General features: G+C 42.9%; 1 protein-coding gene across 1 annotated transcript in view; it reads left to right on the forward strand.

Moving 5' to 3' along the window:
* Positions 1 to 21198, forward strand: part of LOC127622652 (CXADR-like membrane protein) — a 128790-nt gene extending 107592 nt beyond the window's left edge. The window contains exons 5-7 of the mRNA XM_052096672.1: positions 7508 to 7630; positions 9047 to 9188; positions 14628 to 21198. Coding sequence (XP_051952632.1) covers positions 7508 to 7630; positions 9047 to 9188; positions 14628 to 14967 — 605 coding nt within the window. The 3' untranslated portion in view covers positions 14968 to 21198. The remainder of the gene's footprint in view (positions 1 to 7507; positions 7631 to 9046; positions 9189 to 14627) is intronic.
* Positions 21199 to 23940: the final 2742 nt, after the last annotated feature.

A 23940-nucleotide genomic window follows, 5' to 3' on the forward strand; every position in this document is an offset into this window, starting at 1 on the left:
CCCACATTTAGGCGTCCAGGGATGTAAATTGCCCTGAGTGACAGGAGCTTGCCCTGGGCCCAAAGGAGAATCCGACGTGCCAGCAAATTCAGGTGGCGAGAAAGTAGACCTCCTTGATGGTTTATGTAGGAGACTGCTGCTATGTTGTCCACCCGCACAAGGACATGGCAGCCTCTCAGATGTCGGAGGAAGTATTTCAGGGCCAGAAATACCGCCATCAGCTCGAAGCAGTTGATGTGCCAATCGAGCTGATGACCCTCCCATTCCCCTTGGGCTGGACGACCACTTAAGATCGCACCCCAACCCATCAGAGAGGCGTCTGTCGTTAGCATCCTGCGACGATAGGTAAGGAACCGGGGTCTGAACCACACAGAAAGGGAATGAAGCGCTCGGCGCGTAACCCTTATTTGCCTTAGGGGACTGGCCTTTGGATGAAATCCCCTGGCTTTTAGCCACAGCTTAAATGGTCTCATATGGAGAAGGCCCAAAGGAATCACCGTGGATGCCATGAGACCTAGTATTCGTTGATACTGATGAACAGTGCAACTTTGACCTAGCCTGAGATTGCTCAGGGAGTTCTGGATGGACCTGACACGAGCGGGAGACAACTGTGCCCACATCGTGATCGAGTTCCATATAATCCCTAGATAGGTAATTTCCTGGGTTGGAGAAAGAACGCTCTTTTGGACGTTGAGTCTCAGACCCAGAGAACCTAGATGAGCCAAGACGATATCCCTGTGCTGAACTGCCAGTTCTTGAGATTGTGCTAGGATCAGCCAGTCGTCTAAATAATTTAGAATGCGGATGCCCTGGAGTCGCAAAGGAGCCAGTGCTGCATCCATGCATTTCGTGAATGTGTGGGGTGATAGGGCTAGGCCGAATGGAAGAACCCGATACTGGAAGGCTTCGTCCCCGGAAGCGAACGTCAGGAACTTCCTGTGCTGTGGCAGAATTCCAATATGGAAATATGCATCCATGAGATCGATCGTGACCAGCCAATCGTGATGTTGGATCTGAGACACGACCGACTTGACAGTTAGCATCTTGAACTTGAACACCCTGACCGAGCGGTTCAAGCCTCGAAGATCTAGAATCGGACGCAACCCCCCACCCTTCTTGGGAACCAGGAAGTATCTGCTGTAATATCCTGACTCTTTCTCTGGAAGGGGAACATGTTCTATGGCCCCTTTTGCCAAGAGATTTTGCAGTTCTCTCCACAGTAGACATGCCTGCTCCGGTCTTACGGTAGTGGGAACCACGCTGTTGAAACGCGGAGGGCGGCGAGTGAATTGAATTCTGTAGCCTCTTTCTACTGTCTTTAGAACCCACATAGAAATACCTAGCAGAAGTTTCCATGCTGCCAGGTTCTCTGAGATGGGTACTAATTTCAACACTTCCTGTTGAGGGGATGTTGAGTGTTCCCGTGTCCTGGATTAAGGCAGGAAGCAACGGTACACCAAACTCTTTGTTGGAAGCCTCTATCACCCGAAACACCAAAGGCGGCGGGAGTGAAGAGGTTTCGTGAGGGTATCGGGAGGGCCGAAGTGGATGATACACGCGCCCCATCCCGAAGGGAACTACCCTCACAAAGTTGGGTACAAGACGGTCAGGGCTTCTTTCTTTTAGAAATCACAGCCCTGAGGTCTTTCTTGGGTGGCTGCTGAGGGCGACGAGCCTGTCCCCAGTCCCTACGAGGGGGAGCACGACTCGCCACGCTCTGTTTTTGAGCCTCTTTCCTTGCAGAATCGGGGCGAGACTGGGTGGCCGACGGCCCCGCCCCCTGAGTGCGGCGAGGAAGAAACTGCCCAAAGGCTTCCTCATGGCTTTTCGCCTCCTGGAATCAGGAGATAACCATATTCATGGCGTCTCCAAAGAGACCAGAAGGCGAAACCGGGGCATCGATTAAGAAAACTCTGTCCCTATCTCGGATGCCTGACAGGTTAAGCCATAAATGCCTCTCCGTACTGACCAAAGCAGACATAGACCGGCCAATGGCACAGGCTGACTGCTTGGTCGCGCGGAGAGACAAATCCGTAGCTCGACGAAGCTCTGAAAAGGCCTCTTCGTCGAGAGTTGTACGCCTGTAACACAGCCATGGTGTGCAGTGCAGCACCAGCCTGACCTGCCGCTTGATAAGCCCTCCCCACTAGCATGGAGGTAGTTCTGCATGGCTTAGAGGGGAGAGCAGGTTTTTTTGGGGGGGTTTCTTGGTCACGTGGCCAGTCTAATTGAAGTCTGGCCACAACACGAGTAACCACATCGAGTAACTCCTCAGAGGATTTTGCGTCATGCTTGGAGTGCTCAGATGTGGGTAACTTGAAATCTATAGATCCAAGAGAATCGCGGTCCCCCTCCTGAACTGAAGAGGCGCCGGAGCGCGCTTCAAGATCACGAGAAGGACCAGCTGGATCTGGGGAGAGAGCGAGCGAAAGGCTCTCTCGCTCCTCAGCCAGATCCATACAAGAGCCCCACGAATGAAGTGCGGGTGCTGGCTCTCGGAAGTAAGCGAGGCGAGCGCGAAGCATCCCGACCGAAAGAAGGTCACAATGTGCGCACCGCCCGCCCCAACGCGAGCAGCGTGCTCTTCCCCAAACAAACAAAGCAAAACTCATGCGTGTCCTTGTTCGGTCATGAAACGTTGACAAGGAAACACGCATCGTTTGCTCCGTTTCTCCGCCATTCTCTTTATATATATATATATAAAATCTCTTTCAGAGCAGAGAGAGAAAGGAAAGAAAGTTCTGTGCACTGCCTAACAATTTCTAACTCCTAACAAAGAGGGAAGAAAGTTTTCTTAGCAGGTTGTGAGACACACAGCACAGTATGCTCTGAATGAAAAATATCTGTCGACACGCTGGTGACGCCTCTATTTTATAGCCTGGCCACAGGTGCATCTAATGATCATCACCAGCCGAGGCTATAAATTCAGGTCAATGTTCATTGACGTGTTTCACACAAATTCACAGCTGTTCACAATGCAAGATTGTTCCCCGTAGCGCTTAGCAAAAGCGCAGCATCAAAGTGAAGCTTTTTGTAAAGGGAACAACCGACACACCTAACTTTTTAGGCATTACCCCAATTTTGCTCTGCATGTAAACAACTTTGCCGCTGTTCTGGTGGTTTATTCGGTGTGGCCATGTCAGTTAAACATTTTGATGTCAAATTGTCAGATTTTATGAATGAGCTGATTTTTGATTGTTATCAGCGTATTTTTGTACATAAACCTGCTTATTTATTCTCACAAAATGAACCTCAACATGGTGATCAGGACACAAATCAGATGGATCTAGTAACATTCTGAAGGGTTTTATTTTGCGATAATGAATGGATCACAGTTGTCTGGTAATTAAACAAAAATATTTGACCCCAGATTGCTGTGTTATAATAGTCTTAAATAACTTTAAAAAAATATGACAACATGAACATTGCAAAGTTTGGCAAATCCATTGACAAGTACTCTCATGTTAGTTCTGAATATTGCAGACCAGTAATGTGTAATGAAAACTTTAGGGGAGAAAGGTGACTCCCAGAACTTCCTAAGCGGCAAGGCAATGAGCTTAGAATGGATTTCAGTAGCTCTTGAGATATTAGCCTTCTAGCCTGTCTGAGACTAAACAATGACAAAGATGCAAAAGAGATGTTCAATGGTCTTTGGCAGTTCTTACGTTAAAATGCAATCTTATTCAGTTCTGCTTGGAAAACAAAACAACAACTCAACAAAAGTGTAAAAACAAAATGATTTATTTATCACAGCTGCAGATGGAACAGAGAGCAATGCAATGCTCAAGCACTGTTTCAGAACTATTTCTCCGGCTGATACCAGATAATCTGAGCACCATTTTTTTAACAATCTATTTAGCCATTTGCAGTCAGTGCTGCAGGAATGTTGGACCCTGACCTTGCCCAAGCGCAACAATTACCCACTCTCATCAACGGACACCTGCTCATTCTAATCAGCATTCTTTGACTGATAAACATTCCACCACCCACAAATTTTAAAGCAGATGAGTGACTGGGATGATGGGAGAGAAGAGATGAAGGGATGGAGGAAGGAAATAGGGGTATTACATCCTGAATGAGTAAATGATGCAAGTGACTCAATGGTCGGAATCACTCTAGCTGACAAACACTCCTTGGCTGAAGACGCAAGAGAGGTTCTGAGCACGCTCAGTGTCTCCTCTTCCATCATAAGGCACTGCTACAGACGCAAGTGCTTCCTCACAGGCTATAGGAAAACATTAACAGTTCATCTCATCTGCTGCAGTTTTAGAAGAGACATGCATCAGACTGACACACGCACACATACATACTCACGCAAGCATTAATTCATTCATACAGCCATATGACATAGGCATCTGTGGGCACATGCTCACTTCACAAGGCTTGTTCTCAGAAGCAACCAAATCGTTCTTCCTCTGATTAACACTGTGTTTGATTGAAGCTTGTAAAGTAGAGTTGTAAAAGACGTAGTACTGTAAATAGGGATAGCTGAGGATTTGATCTGCTAACACTATTTTACAGGTTCAGGGGTGAGCCAGGAACTGGAGTGTCACTAATACCTTAATCCTGCTTTATCACTATTGTGTCCTTGAGCAATGGACAAACCAATACACAAAATAATTACATAGATACAAATAAGATATAAAATCAGAGAACATACACCAATATTTCAGCAATATATTATCAAAAAAATATGGAAAATCTATAAAATCAGAGATAGCAAACCAATATCTAATCTAAAAATAACAAAAAGGAAAAGCTATAAAATAAAATAAAAACTATATATATATATATATATATATATATTTTTTTTTTACCCAAAAAGGAGATTTGTTGGCTCGGGGAGAGTGTGCTCTTCGCTTGAGGCCCAAGCTGTTTAGATGCTGAAGCAGTATGACTCTGTGCTGGCATAACAGAACAATCGTCGAAGTAGTTCAAAATGCGCGCCGCTCAGTTTCAGAGGAGCAAGAACCGCAGTGATGCACTTTGTGAACTTGCAAGGAGCCAGAAACAGCCCGAAGGGCAGGACTTTGAATCAATACATCGTTCCCTCGAAAGCAAATCTCAAAAATATCTTGTGATGTACAATTTGAAAATGAAAGTACACATATTTCATATCTATCAACGCAAACCTTCTGTGTAATAATTTGAATGGGCACTTTGCGAGTTCGCAATTAAAATTTCTCAGATCTAGGATTGGCCTTTCTTTTGGGCAAGAAAATAATGGCTGCAAAACCCTTTTTGATTTGACAATCTGGAACAACCTCTATTGCGCTTTTTACCAGGAGATTGTGTATTTTTGCTCTTAACACTGGCGCATCTTCAGAAAAACAGAACGCCGTTGAAATGTGGTGGCTGACGTCCAAATTGGATAGTTTTCCCATGTTTGATCATTTCGTCACCCAATCTGAAATACCCGTAAGGGCGTCTGCATAACGGGACAGAGGGCAATTTGGTTTGTTCATTATATATTGTGCTGCTCTTAAGTGGGAAGGGGTTGTGCACAATGGCAGGTTTTGAAGAGGAAAAGAGCTCTTTATTGAGAATGTGTGAACATCTCGTGCATGTGCAACGAGCACTGTATTCTTTTTTTGCATTTATCTGAATGCGAGACACAGAAACAAAATTTTGAACAATATTGTGAACAGCAGTATTCCTTCCCCGACAAACAACAGTGGGAAGATGGGGAACAGTGTTGTGTGTCTCCAATAGTGCCATCTTCAGAGCAGACCCATCGGTGCGGGGCGTGCACTGATACGGCTGCTTCCGTTTGGTCCGTGGCTTGCGTGGCTCGGCGGCGGCAGGTGGAGGCGCTGAGGCAGCGGGCATGGGGCTTTTGGCCGGGCACTGGCTCGAAACAGAGCGGGAGCGAACCAATTGTGATATAATACTTAATTTCAGCATAAAGTGTCTCATATCCTGCAAGTGTTGCTTAGTCGCAATGTAACGCATGGCATACTTATCCACAGAGCCGCCGAAGATGCCGGCTGGAGATATTGGAGCATCCACAGGGCGGTTTTTTCAATGTCACACATTTCCGTGAGGATCCAGATCTACCAGGTTGCTCATTGACTTGCACATAGCCTGTGCAGTGACTTTCATAGCACGCATCATTAAGTCCGTAGCAGAGTTCTATGAAAGTCTCTGGATCATAGCCTTGCTCGTCCATTTGCTTGAAGAGCTTGGCTTGGAATACGCAGAGCACCCGCCATTATGTGGGGTGCTGAACCAGGTTGGCCCGCAGCAAGTGTGCTCTTCCAGCCAGTGTGGACGTCAGTTGACTCAGCTTGGAAGGATGAATGGCGCATGATTTCCATGGCCTGCTACTCGCTGGGCAGAAGTGTGGCGCTACCACCTCCTCCACAGGGGGTAGTTGGGCATAACCCTTTTAATATGAAATAAATTAGTATTGCGTTATTGTAGAGAAGGTACAACTAGGTTGTGTGGAAGGGCACTCCCCATGTGCATTATCAAGTCGTAAGGGAATCTATAAATCAGAGAAAACACACCAATATTTCAGAAATATTTCATCTTAAAACTAAAAAAACAAACAAGAAACACAACCTTTAAAAACATGCCAATATTTTACCAAAATCTTATCTAAAATAAAAAAGAAAAAAAAGAAAGCTAAAATCTGAGAACAACAGTTAAGATCCATGAGCAGCTTTAATAACAATATAAACAGTAAAACAGTGTAGCAAAATAAAGGGGAAACATAACAACAAAAGGTTCAGTACACAGGCAGACAGTCTAGAAAGGCAAATTGAGTAAATCTGAGAAGCAGACGGGTAAACCAGTAAACGGGCAATGTATCCACAAAACTAACAAGCAAGTAGGGAAATACAAGAAATAGGCAGAAGTCAAAACACAGCAAAAACAGGATAGGTAAATGACTCTCAGATATGTTGGCTAGGCAATCAAGATTTCGCACTGAATGCCAGAAAACAGGGAACTTAAATAACCAGAATTAATGTGGAACAGATGGATGAGTAATCAGTCTGACTGGAGGATAACAGGAAATGTAGTTCGAGAAGTGTTAATACTCAGGGGATGGCGACCTCTGGCGGCGTGCAAGAGAGATAGCAGGCGCTACAGGTGTAACACAATGTCTAATCTAAAACTTAAAAACAACCAAGAAAAGCTATCAAATCAGGAAAACCACAATTGTTTAAGCAATGTCTAATATAAAAAAAAAACAAAACAAGAAGACAAGCTATAAAGTCAGAAAAACACAACAATATTTTACAAATATCTAATCTACAACAACAACAAGATGGAAAAGCTATAAATTAAAAGAAAACATACAAATATCTAATTGTACTATACCCTCAATAAGTATTTTACAAAAACATCTACATACTGTAGTTACCTGTTAGAAGGACTGATGGACACAGACAGAGAGACAGAGAGATTACCAGGAAATTTGTGTCATAAATGTGTCATAAGTATTGGGATTTTTACACATCACATGATCTCATGTTAATAATACATTATTTCCCATGTCCAGATCTGAAGAATCCAGAGATTGTGACCTTGAGAAACTTAACACAGGACAGCTCAGGGGTCTACAAGTGCACTGCCAGCAACGATGTAGGAGAGGAGAACTGCATCATCGAGGTCACAATGCAATGTGAGTGCAGCTCTCAGGTCAGCCTTTGCCATTGGCCTTATATGGGAGTAATTAGTGGTGAGGTTTTAATACTCTGATCTTGGTTCATTCAGTAGTGGCGCTTTTAACTTGATGCTTCCACCCAGTGTGATGGACAGAGTCTGTTTCCACACTGCATAGAGCTTGCATTTTTTTTATTGCCATGTGTAGAACAACATTTCCTCAGTTAGGAAGCTTAAATATTGGTTTTACTTTTAAAGAGTTTGTTTTAAATTATTTCTTTTTATTATAGTCATTGCTATAACTGTTTTCTTTTTTTTTATAAAACCCATCCAGATTCACTTCCCCACATGTTTTTCTCTCTCACACACACACATACGCACATGTGCACATACACACTGTCTCTACAACTGAGCACTAGGGACTATAGAGAGCCTGAGTGTTGTTATTTGTCATTGGTCTTGGTCAAATAGCAATCTCTCAGTGTTTGTGTGTAATGGTTTCGGAAGAGACAGAAGAATTGAATGCTCACCAGAGGAAAAGATAGAGAGTTATATAAACTGTTGTGCACAAGGCCTATGCTCTGGGTTTTTCACACCACAGGAAATTAAAAGCATTTTGGTGAAAGTGGAATTTTTGCAGTGGTTGTCAAAGTTTAATTTATGGCTGTGAAGACTTTTGTGAAGTCATGGAGCCACAGCAGTTACATTTGCCAAGAAAAAGTACATTTATTAATTCTGTTAGTTATTAGACATCATATTTATAATGATGTTATGTGATGGTCATCATTGTCTTTCCCATCTTTCTCTGTCTCTCTCTCTGTCTCGCTCAGTCTTTCTCATCTTTCTCTGAATGAGTTACATTTGCTGGTGTATTTAAGCATACCATAGTCGTTTAAAATAAAAATATCTTCCCCTCCCCTACTCATATAAGGCAACTCAACCTATATAAACATAAATATACAACCTTGACTTACACTAGGCTTTAGACATGCCTTGACTTACACAACATAACATAAAGACATACATTTAATAATTTAATATAAATTATCAATAATGCTACTAAATGAATATGAATACTAATAATGATTAATAATACTGATCAGCATGAATATTTTATTCAGCAGTCTGCCTTATTCAGTTTTATTCAGAACTCAAATAAAGTGTAACTACTATATGTGTTCAACACCCAACATTGCATGCCACAGATATTTTATATATTATTTTGTTCTTATTTTTCAATGGCTTCAATGTAGGTCATCTAATAAGTCAGGACAATTTATTTTCTAAAGTGTGAATATGTACTGTATTTCATATATACAATATATATATATATAGTTGTGTATTTTAATAGTCGTCATGTGAATGGGGCAAAAGTGATGTGATATAACATGATGTAAAACCCCATCAATATTTATGCCTTTCTGTGTGTGTTTAGATGTGCGGGGAATGGGTGTGGTGGCTGGTGCAGTGGTGGGTGTCTCCTTTGGCGTTTTGCTCATCATTCTCATCATATGGCTCGTCTTCCGCAAGAAAGAGAAAAAGAAATACGAGGAGGAGGAGACACCTAATGAGATCAGGTGAAATTTGTGTGCAGTGTGATCCATACAGATTTTGATTTTATGGTACCCTTTTACCTCTTAATATACAGTATGTTGCAGCAAGTAGTCTTGTGACTGTGCCCATATATGCATATGTGCATATACATGTTAATTTGTACATACACAATGGCTTTCTGCAGCACATTCAGGATACCAATCTGTACAGGACAATCTTCATAGTACAATAGACAGCTGTTATTGAGGCCTGTAATGACAGAACGTTTCTGTATGTGTTTACATGAATAATGCAGATAAGGAGCATGGCTATATATATCTGAATTATTTACACAGAAATGAACACAATTTCTACAAGGTGGCACTTCCTTTGTGCATTTGTTGTCAATTCACTGAAGTATTGTTATGGGGTATTTGGAGTATTATATGATTTTTAGCATGTATTTGACTTTTAGAGTTGTCATTCTGCAGATAAAATTGTAGTAAGGGCAGTTCAATCAGGAAGACTCGCAGACTTGAGTAAAATTGAAGATGACATTTATTTGATGAGTATGAAACAGGAATGTCTCTCTTTGGCGTAATCCCCGTCTGGCCCCGTCCAAAGAAGTTTACTCAAAACTGTCAGATCCTGCCAGAGATACAGTAGGAGGCAGGGGCGAAGAGCCTACCCCCATGTAGGATGGGACACAACTGGTGGTGGTGGGGTGGTGGAGGTTGCCGTTTGGCTCACTGAAACAGCAATGTGAATGATTATAAGCAGACTTATAAAGCGATGGCTGACACATCATTGGCTAGGAGTTACCTAGCTACTGGTGCGATGATGTACAGCTGCAAGTCTTCCCGCTAGAACTACATTTCCTGCAACCTTAATCGCTGATGTCCAACCTATTGGGATATCTTAATTCCAAATTTCAGTAGTCGACAGCAATACCAGTGAAATTTAGAAATTCTCTATACCAAAAATCAATACCACAGCAAAAACTAAACTACTGAATGCACCCTTATTTCAATTGTTATTAAATAAAAATTAAAAAATGTTAAATTACACGAAGGCACATATCCTTAAAATATTTCTTAATGTAACGGTTACCCTGTCTTGTCTCACTGTTGCCCTTTGTTTGTAATTTTGTCACTTTTGTTATTCCTTAGTTTTCACTTTTGTCACCCTTGTACCTCCATAGTCTTGTTTTCCCTCGTGTTCACTGTTCATTGTTTTCACCTGCCCTTGTTAATTTGCCTTTGGTTTCTGTTAATCACCTTGTCACCTAGTTTGTGTTCTGTTTGTTCATTGGCCCCTTTTTCCCATGTTTTTGTATTTATATCCTGGTTTTTGGTTTAGTCCTTGTCTGTCGTTGAATGTTGTTGCACGTGAATGTTATGGTTGTTTCTCCTGCCTGTGGATGTTTTTCATGTTCATGTTGTTTTCCCCTCATGGATGTTTCTTTGTTCCTGTTTGTTTGCCCTCACTTTGATTTATAATAAAGAACCTGCTTTTGGATCCGCACCTCCTCGTCTGCCTTCACTCCTGCATTTGTTACAGAACGACAGACCACACTATGGATCCAGCGGTTCAGCAAGCGAACTACCAGCTGCTTTGCCTAAAGCAAGAGGACCGACCGATGGAGGACCACATCCGTGACTTCCTTGAGCTGGCAAACATCTCCGACTTCCCGGACTTCGGCCTTGGTGGTTTTCTTCTGGGGTAACCTGAACCCCTCACTGAAGGAGCGGTTGCCACCGGCGACACGCGGCTGGACGCTCTGTGATTTTGTGGCGGAGACGCTGCTGGTATGCGGCTCACCACTTACTGTGGATGTTGTGGATGAGGATCCTGCCTCCCCTCCACGGCGGTGACTCTCCAGTCGTCCCTAGCTCTCCCTGTCACGCCAGCCCCTACGGTCAGTGTGCAAACCCCACGCCTGTTGCCGTCATCGAGCCTGCACGGTCCGCTCGTCTGCCGGAGGAGGAGAGAAGACGGGCTTCCGCCTCCCGCCAGCGCCAGCCCGGTCTCGCGAGCCAGAGCCCACGCATGTCACGGTGAGCGAGCTAAAGCCCACGCATGTCACTGTGAGCGAGCCTGAGTCCTCGTCAGCCACGGTGAGTGAGCTAGAGCCCACGCATGTCACTGTGGCGAGCCTGAGTCCTCGTCAGCCCGCGGTGAGCGAGCTAGAGCCCTCGCATGTCACTGTGGCGAGCCTGAGCCCTCGACCGTCCCGAGCCAGTGCCTGTAGCCTCAGGCGTCCAGTGAGCCAGTGCCTGTAGCCTCAAGCGTCCCTGAGCCAGCGCCTGTAGCCTCGACCGTCCCTGAGCCAGCGCCTGTAGCCTCGACCGTCCCTGAGCCAGCGCCTGTAGCCTCGACCGTCCCTGAGCCAGCGCCTGTAGCCTCGACCGTCCCTGAGCCAGCGCCTGTAGCCTCGACCGTCCCTGAGCCAGCGCCTGTGGCCTCGACCGTCCCTGAGCCAGCGCCTGTGGCCTCGACCGTCCAAGAGCCAGCGCCAGTGGCCGTGACCGTCCAAGAGCCAGCGCCAGTGGCCGTGACCGTCCAAGAGCCAGCGCCAGTGGCCGTGACCGTCCAAGAGCCAGCGCCAGTGGCCGTGACCGTCCAAGAGCCAGCGCCAGTGGTCGTGCCCATCCTAGAGCCAGCACCTCTCGAGTCTTCCAGGGCTCCGCCTCCCAAGTCTCTCGTCTCTCGAGTCTTCTAGGGCTCCTCCTCCCGAGCTTTCTGAGCTCCGCCTTCCGAGTTTCCCGAGCTTTCCAGAGCTCCGCCTTCCGAGTTTCCCGAGCTTTCCAGAGCTCCGCCTTCCGAGTTTCCCGAGCTTTCCAGAGCTCCGCCTTCCGAGTTTCCCGAGCTTTCCAGAGCTCCGCCTTCCGAGTTTCCCGAGCTTTCCAGAGCTCCATCTTCTGAGCTTTCCAGAGCTCCGCCTCCTGGGCTTTCCAGAGCCCTGCCTTCCGAGCTTCCTGAGCTTTCCAGAGCTCCGCCTCCCGAGCTTTCCATAGCTCCGCCCTCCGAGCTTCCCAGAGCTCCGCCTCTCAAGCCTCCCAGGGCTCCGCCTCTCGAGCCTCCCAGGGCTCCGCCTCTCAAGCCTCTCGAGCCTCCCAGGGCTCCGCCTCTCAAGCCTCTCGAGCCTTCCAGGGCTTCGCCTCTCGAGCCTTCCAGGGCTCCGCCCCTCAAGCCTCTCGAGCCTTCCAGGGCCCCGCCCCTCAAGCCTCTCGAGCCTTCCAGGGCTCTGCCCCTCAAGCCTCTCGAGCCTACCATGGCTCTGCCCCTCAAGCCTCTCAAGCCCACCAGGGCTCCGCCCCTCAAACCTCTCGAGCCTTCCAGGGCACCGCCCCTCAAGCCTCTCGGGCCTTCCAGGACTCCGCCTCTCGGGCCTTCCAGGGCTCCGCCTCCAAAGCCTACTACGGCTCCGCCTCTTGAGCCACCCGAGCCTTTGACGGCTCCGCCCTCAGAGCTTCCCGAGCCTCCTGTGGCTCCGCCTCCAGAGCCTTCCTCGTCTCCTGAGCCTTCCTCAGCTCCGTCCCCGGAGCCTTCCAGGCCTCCGCCTCTAGAACTGCCTACGGCGCCACCACCCTCGGCTCCACCTCCTGAGCCATCCTCGGCTCCACCTCCTAGGCCTCCCTCAGCCCCGCCTCCTGAGCCTCCCTCAGCCCCGCCTCCTGAGCCTCCCTCAGCCCCGCCTCCTGAGCCTCCCTCAGCTCCGCCTCCTGAGCTCCCAGAGCCTCCCCCAGCTCTGCCTCCTGCTCCTCCAGAGCTTTCCATGGAGTCCGCCTCCCTTGGCTCCGCCTCCTGGGCCTCCAGAACCTCCCACAGCTTCGTCTCCAGAGCCCCTCTCAGCTCCGCCTCGGGACCTGCCCTGTCCTGAGGTTGCCTCCCAGGCTCTCCTGTCCTGTCGATGGCCACCTCCCAGGCCCCCGAACCGGCCCCTGCTCTGCGGCCATCTCCCAGTCCACCTAAACCCGCCCCTACCCGGTGGAAGCTTCCCAGGCCACCTGACCTGGTTCCCAGCACACACCCCCAGAGACTGCTAATCTGCCCTCTCGCCCTCCTTTGTCTGTCTCCGTGTCCCTTGTGCCCCCCCTTGGCCTGCCTGCCTGCCCCTCGTTGCTCCCTGGACTGCCTGCCTGCCCCTCGTCGCCCCCCCGGACTGCCGGTCTGCCTCTCGTTGCCCCCTGGACTGCCTGTCTGCCCTTTGTGCCCCCTGTCATTTGTCAGTTGTTCTTCCTGTTTTTTGTTTTGTTGATCGTCTGGTATCCGATCCTTGAGGGGGCTATGTAACGGTTACCCTGTCTTGTCTCACTGTTGCCCTTTGTTTGTAATTTTGTCACTTTTGTTATTCCTTAGTTTTCACTTTTGTCACCCTTGTACCTCCATAGTCTTGTTTTCCCTCGTGTTCACTGTTCATTGTTTTCACCTGCCCTTGTTAATTTGCCTTTGGTTTCTGTTAATCACCTTGTCACCTAGTTTGTGTTCTGTTTGTTCATTGGCCCCTTTTTCCCATGTTTTTGTATTTATATCCTGGTTTTTGGTTTAGTCCTTGTCTGTCGTTGAATGTTGTTTCACGTGAATGTTATGGTTGTTTCTCCTGCCTGTGGATGTTTTTCATGTTCATGTTGTTTTCCCCTCGTGGATGTTTCTTTGTTCCTGTTTGTTTGCCCTCACTTTGATTTATAATAAAGAACCTGCTTTTGGATCCGCACCTCCTCGTCTGCCTTCACTCCTGCATTCGTTACACTTAATTAAATATTCAAGTATCAAGTACCCAAGTAAACATTCAGTAATAAGATACAGACCGTTTACAGGGGGTTTATTCTGACAGCTGTTTATTAAAAAGGAATAAACAGTGGTTTTGGTGCCATATTATATAAAAAGGGACAAAAAGGAAATAAAATACAAAATGAAATATGGTTAAACTAAATATGGCATAGGCCAGTCATTATCAAATGATGAAAAAAAATGGGAGCTCTCCTACACAATGAATGCTCTGTCTTCTCTAACAGGAGAGTGCAGGTGTCACAAAACTCTGGTTCTTAAAAGGGCCACATTCAATTTGTGATGAGTTAAATTACATGAAATGTTTCCACTTGGCTACATATATATATATATATATGGAGAAAAAAAAAAACAGATGCATTTTACCACATTTCACCCACTGAAAAGCTTGAAAATGCATGAGGTAAGGGCAGAAACTCATAACCATAGCTTATAAACTAGCCTATAATTTGGCCAACTCAAAAACAGTACAAAAGAACTGTCTTTGTGCTATCCATACAAATTACTGTAATTTATTAAAATAGCTCTGTAGGTATAAACCAATTCTTTTATTTATTTGTTTCGAAATTGGCTTGACTACAGAGACTAAATTGAATTTGTACAACTGATACTGTTGAAAAAGTTTTTTTTTTTTTTTTTCTGGCATTCCTACTAACTAATATGTCTTTGTTTTGTTGATATCATGTTTGTAGGGAGGATGCAGAAGCTCCCAAAGCCAAGTTGGTGAAGCCCAACTCTCTCTCCTCATCTCGCTCTGGCAGCTCCCGCTCCGGTGCTTCCTCTACACAATCCATGGTGCACAACAGCGGCCCTCGATGCCAACGCCCACGGCCACCTGCCGTCAATGCCCTTAAGGAGAACGGACAGCCCCATGGGTTTCCCCAGTCTCCCCCATCCTACACACAGGCGGTGACCAAGACCCCAGAACCTCCTGTCACCCCAAAATTCAGACCCCCCAACCCACCAGTGGGCTTGACTATCCCAACGGGAGTCATTGTGCCCACCCAAAGTAAAGCCTTTCAGACAGTGTAGAAAGAAGTGTAAAGGAATTCTGTATAGGAAACTTGCAGTGACTCTTCTTAAAGTTACAACTTCAATTGAATAAGAAAAAGAAAAAAAACACTTAAACAATAACATAAAAGCATACTTAAATGATGTAAGTTGAAATAAAATCAATCATATTAAAGCTAAAATGTTGAATGCATATTTACAAGAGACAAATACCAATTGCTTGCCCCCTTCTGAAGTTTTACAAGAACAAAGAGTAGAACTGAAAAACAAAAATATTTGGTCTCATTCTTCTTCTTTTTTTCTGGATCTCATAGTGCAGACTGACCTTTTATAATGTTATTATTTTTTCTTGGTCTTTTTGAACTCTTGAAGGATTTGGAAGCTTTGTGGGCGATGGGGTAGAAAGATTTCCCCAAGTGCAGTTTATTTATTTATTGAATCAGAGAGGCTAAAGGACCAAGGGCATGCTGGGTTTATGAAGCAATGATGGAGAGGGGTTGAAGGAACAGCCAGCATCTAAAGATAAATGAACAATATTATCTGAGAGCCTGTTGATAGAGGTTGGGTATCTCTTGGAAAATGGACTGTTTATAAAGATATCCAGTCCATCTCATTCAAAATGTTCCCAAAAAGTCACCCTTTCACAAATGCAATGCTACCATCGGCCTCCCAGACATGAAAATCTAAAGCAATTGTGTTATAGGCTTAACGACCCATCAAAAAGAAGAAAACGTGGAATGTTTTGAAAGGATGACTCCCGATGGACATTCCAGCAAATAAAGATGTAAATGATATGCGTATGAGGCTTGGCGGCACAGAGAGACTTTCAGTTATTTATTGTATACCACACTATAGGGCAAATTCACTAAATTGGTGCAGCACATTTGTGTGCAATATTTCGGCACAAAAACCTGTCTTATTTAATAAGTCCCCACAAACCAGTTTAACCAGGCACCATATGTTCTAGTACTGGGCTGTGCCATTCAAATTAAGTCAATGAGCACATTTGCATGCACACCAATATGCTGGTAACTACCAAGAATCAGCTTACTCAAAAAATCTGACAACACAAGTGTGATGAGGGCAACACAAGTGTGGAGGGCATGACGCACGTCTGGCACTGAATTGTCCTTATCAGCCGAGAGGGGGATAAAGATGAGCCGGGGGCACCAGTTAGAGAGAGAGAGTGACACACGTGGCCACTGTGTGTGTGTGTGTGTTTCCATGTGTTTATGTTTCATGACATTTATTTATATAATTAAAAGTTGCGTTGCGGTTCAGCCGGATCCCGCCTCCTCCTTGCCCATGCTGTGAAACCCGTAACAGCAAGAATACAGTGTTTACATGAGACTGTAAAGCATTAAATGATTCGATGCTTTTGACATCAAAACGAAAAGAGGCATGCGCACAACACCTGCGTACATTGGGTAAGTCGGTAAAAATGCTGGTAAAGGTGTTTATATGCAACACAAAATCTGGGTAATAGGCAGATATCTATGTGTGCCAATAATTTTTGCTTAAACCATTAATGACCTTATGGCCCATATTCCATGTGAGTGCCATTTAAGGTGTTGACATGACCACAGACGTTGTCAGCTTATTAAGCTTAATTGGTGCAAGATTGTGCATGTAAGCACCCTTACTGTCATACTTTTATGCGCAAACGCATTTGACAAAACTCAGCACTATTTGCTTGGTGCAGTTAAGTTGTGCACATCATGGAAGTCTGCTGCATCCTCAAATAGCACTGTGAAAACTGTGTTCGCAATTTATTTTAAGTTCTTTAGTGAATTTGGAGCTAAAACAACACAAACAGCATGTGCAAATAAATGACGCTATCAGCGGGCACAATACATTCTTAGCTAATTATTAGAAAATACATTCTGTGGTCTGGGATTGGATGTCATCCTCACCATTTGATGGACAGTTGTGCTTTAGTTTGAATTGCATACTGAATTGTATATTTTTACAGCTTTACTTACAATGGTACTGAAACCTAAATCTGTCACGAATACGTTGAATGTGTATAAGACAAAGATAGATATTGCTTTTATTTATTTATTATTTCTTTTAGAATTCCCAGTGGTACTACATGATTGCATATGAAGCACAAGTAACTTTTAAATATAATCTCACAGTACTGTGGATAAGTAATCAAAAGGGAATGATATAGCAGGGACTTATGTACAGAGCTTGTGTGAATGTGTGCAAATTAATGCGTATGTTATTGTGTGCACTGCAGGTGCAAATTTGTGTATGCACCAAGGTACTCTACTTCTAGTTTGTGTATGCACCAAGATACTGTCATGAGGCTTTCCTAGGACCCCCTTAACATCAGGCTGTCTGAACCATGATGAAAAGACCAACTGAGCCCAGCATAAATTTCTATGCTGTTTCAAGGTGGTTTTGTCCTGTTTGCTGGTGGACAACATATCCAACATCCAAAGCTGTCCATAAGCTGGTGACAAGCAATGCTGGTGTTTTCAGCTGGGAAGATGGCTGCCTCTTTGTGTCAGTCGCCCTGAGGCTTCCTCGAACAAGCGCAGTCAGAATCTCTCCATTAGTGGTTTCTCTATCGCTATATGACTTTTTAAATGGACAAGTTGCCTGTTTTGTGTGCCTTCACAGTATTTTTCCCCCCTGAGATAGTTTTTCCTGTTCAGTACCTTCTTCACAATGTACCAGATGAAAAATTGATGTGTCTTGGAAGCCATGTTTAAAGCGACCCCTTTGAAATCCCATCAGTGGAGGGAGAACGCTCTGGCAGAAAGAGGCAGTCAAACGCCACCACACAAATAATGTACACTCTGTAGTCATGATGCTGTTTTATATTGTATATACAGATAAATATACGCACACAATATCCTTTTAGTTATCAGTTGAAGACTGGAGTTAGGTCATAATTAAGATGTAGATGTGGTATTAAGCATTTTCAGAGAGTAATAATTGGTAATTGTCATTGTACCCCTTGACCTGCTAAGCTCCTTTTAATAATTAGAATCACTTATTTTTAGTAGCAATTTATATATCTGCCATTGATGGACCTTAAAAATGTTTAAGAGAGGAAAAGCTATAAGCAGGCCCAGATAAAATATGCAAATATTTCCCATATTTCTTTTACTGCTTTGGGGGAGAAATCCGTGGAATAAATTTGAACATGATTCAAGTTCAGTCATAAAACTCCACATGTTGCAAGCTGATTTGTCCTTTAAACATGCTCTTAGCCAATCGACTCGCATACTCCAGGACCCTAACTGATAGGCCATTTGATATGTAATCTGTAAGCCAATCAACTTGTGCCCTCTCTCTTTGTCTAACATTTAAATAGCCTTAGTTGTTTGCAGGTTAGCTGGTCTCACTTTAGTGCTCTGCAAGAGTTTTCTCTCTGAAATCCTCCTCCTCCCCAGCACCACTGTCTAGAGCTAGGGGAGTTTATATATGTGTAATTGTCATGCAGCAGCATTGCTTACGTTCTAGCGGTAGCAAGTCTTCGTACTTGCTCTGCAGCAGCATAAACAGGTCTGTTCCACCAAGACCAAATTTAAGAGCTTCTCATTACCAAACAACACCTACAATTTATTCTTAGAGTTGTCAAAACTGTAATAGAAAAACATGTTAACCTTTTCGCACAAGTTTCTCACGTACTAATGGATCTCCCAGCATGAGTTTTTTAATGTGCACTGTAATTAAAATAAATCTTACCTCACACTTCACAGCAGATGCACTGGAGGACAGATTATATCACAGCGGGTGCACTGAAGGTCAGATTATATATTACCAAACATATTTTGTGGTTTTTGATTTTATAATGATTGTTTATGATAGATAAAATGCAACCGTGAATTGTATTGTCATATAACAATACAAAAGGAGGTTCTAAAAACCTAGCCCTTCCATTGCCCAGCCCCAGAAGTGGTTGTGACGGACGGAGTGGGAGAAGGCTTGAGTAGACTGACTAGTTTGTATATTCTTTGACGTCAGAAAACATGGCCGCAGCGCTGCATCTAAACTGTGTGCTCCAACAGTAAAAGCTTTATATACTTTTGTTTAGTGATTGTTTTAAAGTTTGTAACATATAAAAATAAAGATATTGTGATGTTGAAAAGACAATTTCAGCGGCTGATTCATTATGACAACCGCTTCAGTCACTATGACAACTGATTTAGCTGATAAACGTCAGCATGAATGCAGATCACACTGGTTTGAACGTGCGAGCCCAGCCTAGTCTAATTACACCAGTTTAATCATATGTGTGAAAGGGTTAAACATTACTGAGAGTAAAACATCTTATTGCCAGCTGAAAGCATTAAAATATTAAATAAACAAATATGCAAGGGGATGTGAAGGATGGGTGTTCCAATTCTGTGGAAATCTGCTTGCATATTCTGTGTGTGTCTAGCCATAATAGGTGTGGAAGCAAATAAATGACGCAATTACCCAACTGTGCAGATCCAAACGGCCTTTTCAGTTTTCAGGATTTTGATTACTTCCAGTGGCACATTTCCACAAGCACATGTGTCAAGTAGAAGACACATTGTTCATCATTCTTATTGGGTTGCAGTAATGATGGACTCTGTAATGTATCCGAGTGCTGATTCAATGGCTTTCTGTTACCTGCCCCTATGATTGTATTTGCTACACACACACACACACAGATACACTGCTTCCCATGGGTACACAAACACAAGAAGGATACCACAACCACATAAAAAGAGACACAAAATCTGGAGCCACGAGCCGATGTAGGCATTATTGTTTTGTGAAGTGTTGTCAGTAAGTGTGATGGATGGGCTGTCACCCAGAGTGAGGAGTGAATGATGGGACTCAGAAGGAGAACACAGGCAGAGTTCTATGCATCCAAACCCCACAGAGCCTCTCCAAATACACTTACCCCCAAATCAAGAACAAATATGATGTGCGTTTAGGTGTGTGGAGTTACCAAGATGCTTTTCCAGCACCCCTTATGTTAAGTGATCACAATATTGTTTTCACATTGTACCAGTAACTCTTTTCATTCAATAGTTCCTAGTGAGGTGCCTTGCTGTCTATTGCATACATAGGCAGCTGGCTTCATGGAAATGGAAGTTGGAACATTATACATTGGTAACAATTCTGTTCATCATACAAATGGCACTTAGCATGTTATTAAACCAGTGATACTTGATAAACTAAAGGCCACATCCACACTAAAAAGAATTGAATTCAGCAGTCAGTTAATATTTGACTCATTAACTTGTGCCTTTATCCTTTAACATTTCAAGTGTTTTGGGACGTTGCAGCACCAATTATAGAGTACTATCCAAGTGCAGCCCACTGTATCGTCTGAAAATTAGGAAAGCTGATTGAAAGCATGCCCCTCCCCATCCATTGTTCTGTTCTTTTGCTTCACTTTAGTTTGTTTTTAAGCTCTCTCTAGCATCTTCTCTCCTCCCATCAAAACAACCAACACTTTCTTACAGTTAATCTTTAGTGGCTTTTATTTCAACACTCCAAAAGAGCCGTTGTGGTATTTAGACACCACCAGGGTACCCACTCCAATAGCTGCCAATACGTTCCGACCGAGTGCTCACATTACTTAAGGATATTTTTTTGGAATGGAATTTAACCCAGGGAAATTGTTAATGGTCAATGTGTTTTTGAAATACTGCTCTAATTTAAAAGACGTACTTGACTGTCTGTGTAGCCTCAAACCGATCATTTTTACTCAGGTTGGTTGTGAGAAAAATTATGTTTGATGTCTGAAAATGGCTCCTTTGACTCCTCTAAGAAACTGTAGTAGTATGTGTTACTTTGATAGGAGTAAAAAGGGAACAATTTTCCAGTGGAAAAGCAAAGGAATTGCATGTTATCGTCTACACGTCAGATATTGAAAATGCTTCGATTCTGTGTTCATACCTGTATTCAGCTAAATATGTATGTGTAAATATGATCTCTCTGTATGTTTGAAATAATTTTTTAGGTTCATATCGCTTATTATCTTTTTTCCATTTTTTTCTTGTTTCATTTTCTGCGCTTTCCTCTGTTTTCTTTCTGTTTTTTGAACGTGGAGACGTATAATGGTATAATGGAAGTGAAATTACTCATGGTCTTTCTTTCACTGTTTTAGCTGTTGTGCTCATTTTTAGTTTTCTGAACCAGTTTGTTAATTTGGAAGAAGATTCATTCTTGTAAATATGTCCCACTATAATTAAAAAAATGTATATTTTTACGGACTCTGAGTTATTAATACTTAATTTGCAAATAAAATATTCAACGACAAGATATTTGGTGGCCCCTTTTATTTGATTAGTCCAAAGAAAAACATGCATTTGTGTCAATGGATATGTAGATATGGAAATTAAAACAAATGATGCATAAATCAAATATTGTTCAAAACACAAACTTTTGTCATTTCATTTGAACTATTACAGTATGCAGACACAGTGAAATGAGTGAAACATGTGACATCATTAGACAATGATTATGTTCTCACACTCCAGTTTCATGCATCCTTGTTTCACCTAATTATTATTTATCATTTTTGTTGATAGCTTTGGTACTATTATCACAAGTATGTGGTAAAACCTCACAACTCTTAGTACAAAAATCAAAGCAGATCATCAAAAAGGCTGTTTTTTCAAACATGTAATCACATGTTCAATTGACTAAGTACAACACACAAATGACACAGTAACATTTTCTCCATACCTAACCAGTGTGTCATCAAAGAAATACCTTTCATTTGAAGTTACTGTCTTTCACAATGCAATGCTCACAATACATTTGATATGCTTCTCTTCTGATTTCCATAAACACATTTGACCAACACATAATCCAACTACTCTAAATGGTTAACCACTGAACCATTTGGTAAACCTATAGATTGTAAATTGGTCAGCTGTATACAGTATATGGATTTCGAGAACTACACAATGTGTGTTTGTATGAACATCTAAATTAGTTGCTTGCATTACATTTAGTTTCATCAGGGTTCAAGGTTATGCTGTGTTCCATTCAAGTAGGTTGTGGGATAGTCCTACTTGATTTCTCCAACCATAAATGCATTCTATTCCCCGATATTCGGAAGATGATGTTTATGGAAACAAAACTGCAATGCTCCCATTAGATTAGAAGGGGTTTGACTTTCATTAGAGATGTCTCCTAGCAACCCAACTGATAAACAATGCTGCAGTGCTAGCATTTGTGCTTCAGTTGTACGATTATCAAAAGATATTATAATTTACCATGTTTTATACACCTGTTTCTGCAGGTGCTAGTTAAACAAGCTTTAATATGTAATGTGGAAATGAACTCATTAATCGATATTACTTAATAAAGTGAAAGTTTATCACTTACATTGTATATCTCCCTGAATGTGGACATGTTTGTGTAACATCATGCCCCTGCATCTCGGCGAGTTGAGAATTTCTGCACATGCCTATAAGTTGTAATTCTGACTTCAAGATGCTTTCCTTTGCACTTTTCCTAGTAGGAAGTTGTAAAATCGAAGTTGAATGGAACGCAGCAGTACATTTCAAAACTTGATCTGACACTTAATACTGAAGCAGCCTAATTTACATTTAGAAAACTCCTGATGTTGCTTTAACAATGCCAAATGCACTTACCAATTTACTTGAAGTGAAAATCTGTCCTCCTTTCCTGTTTAATAAATTAAGCAATAACACGGTCCTGCAGAATATCTTGTGTTTTTAAATCAATAAGGATCTCTTTCTCAGTGGTGATGTGGCAGTGCCAACCGACTCGTCAGCAAGATCTTGCGCTCTTCGCTCTGGAATTACACACATTACTGAAAGCATGACTGCATCACTCAAGGCCAGCTAGAAGGCCTCGACCGGGACATATCCTAAAGATTACCCCCACCAAGAACAAAAAAATCAATCTGATTTGCTGATGAATCTGACAATCTGACTTTAGTTGCCCATTCATATGCACTGTTGAGCGATTCTGTGGAAATTATGAAAGCCTTATGGGGTGAAGCTCAGACTCACACGCTGCTTCGGGCATGCGATTTGTGAAACATTTGTAACACTTTGCTTATAAGCATCAAGGAATAAATTCTGAATGGATAAACTTTGCGTTTTTGTCACGGATCCACCTGACCTTCCCGCCACATACTGTACACTCAACCTTCCCACTTCCCCGAATACTGATCACCTGCACCTGCCTCCAATCACAGTGTCAGTCAGCTCCTTTACTGTATATAACACTCCACTCTCCCTTACTTTCTACTTTCCTGATTCTCCAGATGCCATTCCAGTGTGCTCCCTCGACGATTGGAACTTTTTATCATATAAATTCATATTTGTAGCAAAAAAGCATATAAAAATGTACAAGCAACTGAAGATTTTGAATACACACAGTATGATAGATAGATAGATAGATAGATAGATAGATAGATAGATAGATAGATAGATAGATAGATAGATAGATAGATAGATAGATAGATAGATAGATAGATAGATTAAATGTTGAATTATATTATTCTTGTCTGTTACACACATTTGTTGTAAAAATCTGCTCCCTAGTGTTTGAAATATCAGAGTGAGTCCTAAATAAAGCAATTATAACAAATTATTATTATATAACTAATATATAACAATTTTTTTTATTATCATTACTAAGTTCAGTTCATTGAATTATGTTTCCCAGTTATGTGTGTCTCATTACTGCACACTAGAGAGTGATGAACAACAACAATCACATAAATGATTCTCTAAGAACATAAAGGGTTAATACACACACTGCTATGCTCAAATAAAACAAACAATGTTCCTCTCAGTTCTTTTAAGGGTACATTTCTTGGATGACAAAAATCATAAAACTTATGCTTGGAAAATAGTAACAATTTTAGTTGTATATAAATAAGTATATATTTTTAATGTTTTTTTTTTTTGTTTGTTTTTTTTTTTTAAAATACAATAAGCAGTATAAGCCAAAAAAACATATGTCTCTTTTTCTCAGTTTTTTACTAATATCGATGTACATGTTGTCAAA

This window comes from Xyrauchen texanus, chromosome 29 (genome assembly GCF_025860055.1).
Source record: "Xyrauchen texanus isolate HMW12.3.18 chromosome 29, RBS_HiC_50CHRs, whole genome shotgun sequence".
In the NCBI taxonomy this organism is placed as follows: Eukaryota; Metazoa; Chordata; class Actinopteri; order Cypriniformes; family Catostomidae; genus Xyrauchen; species Xyrauchen texanus.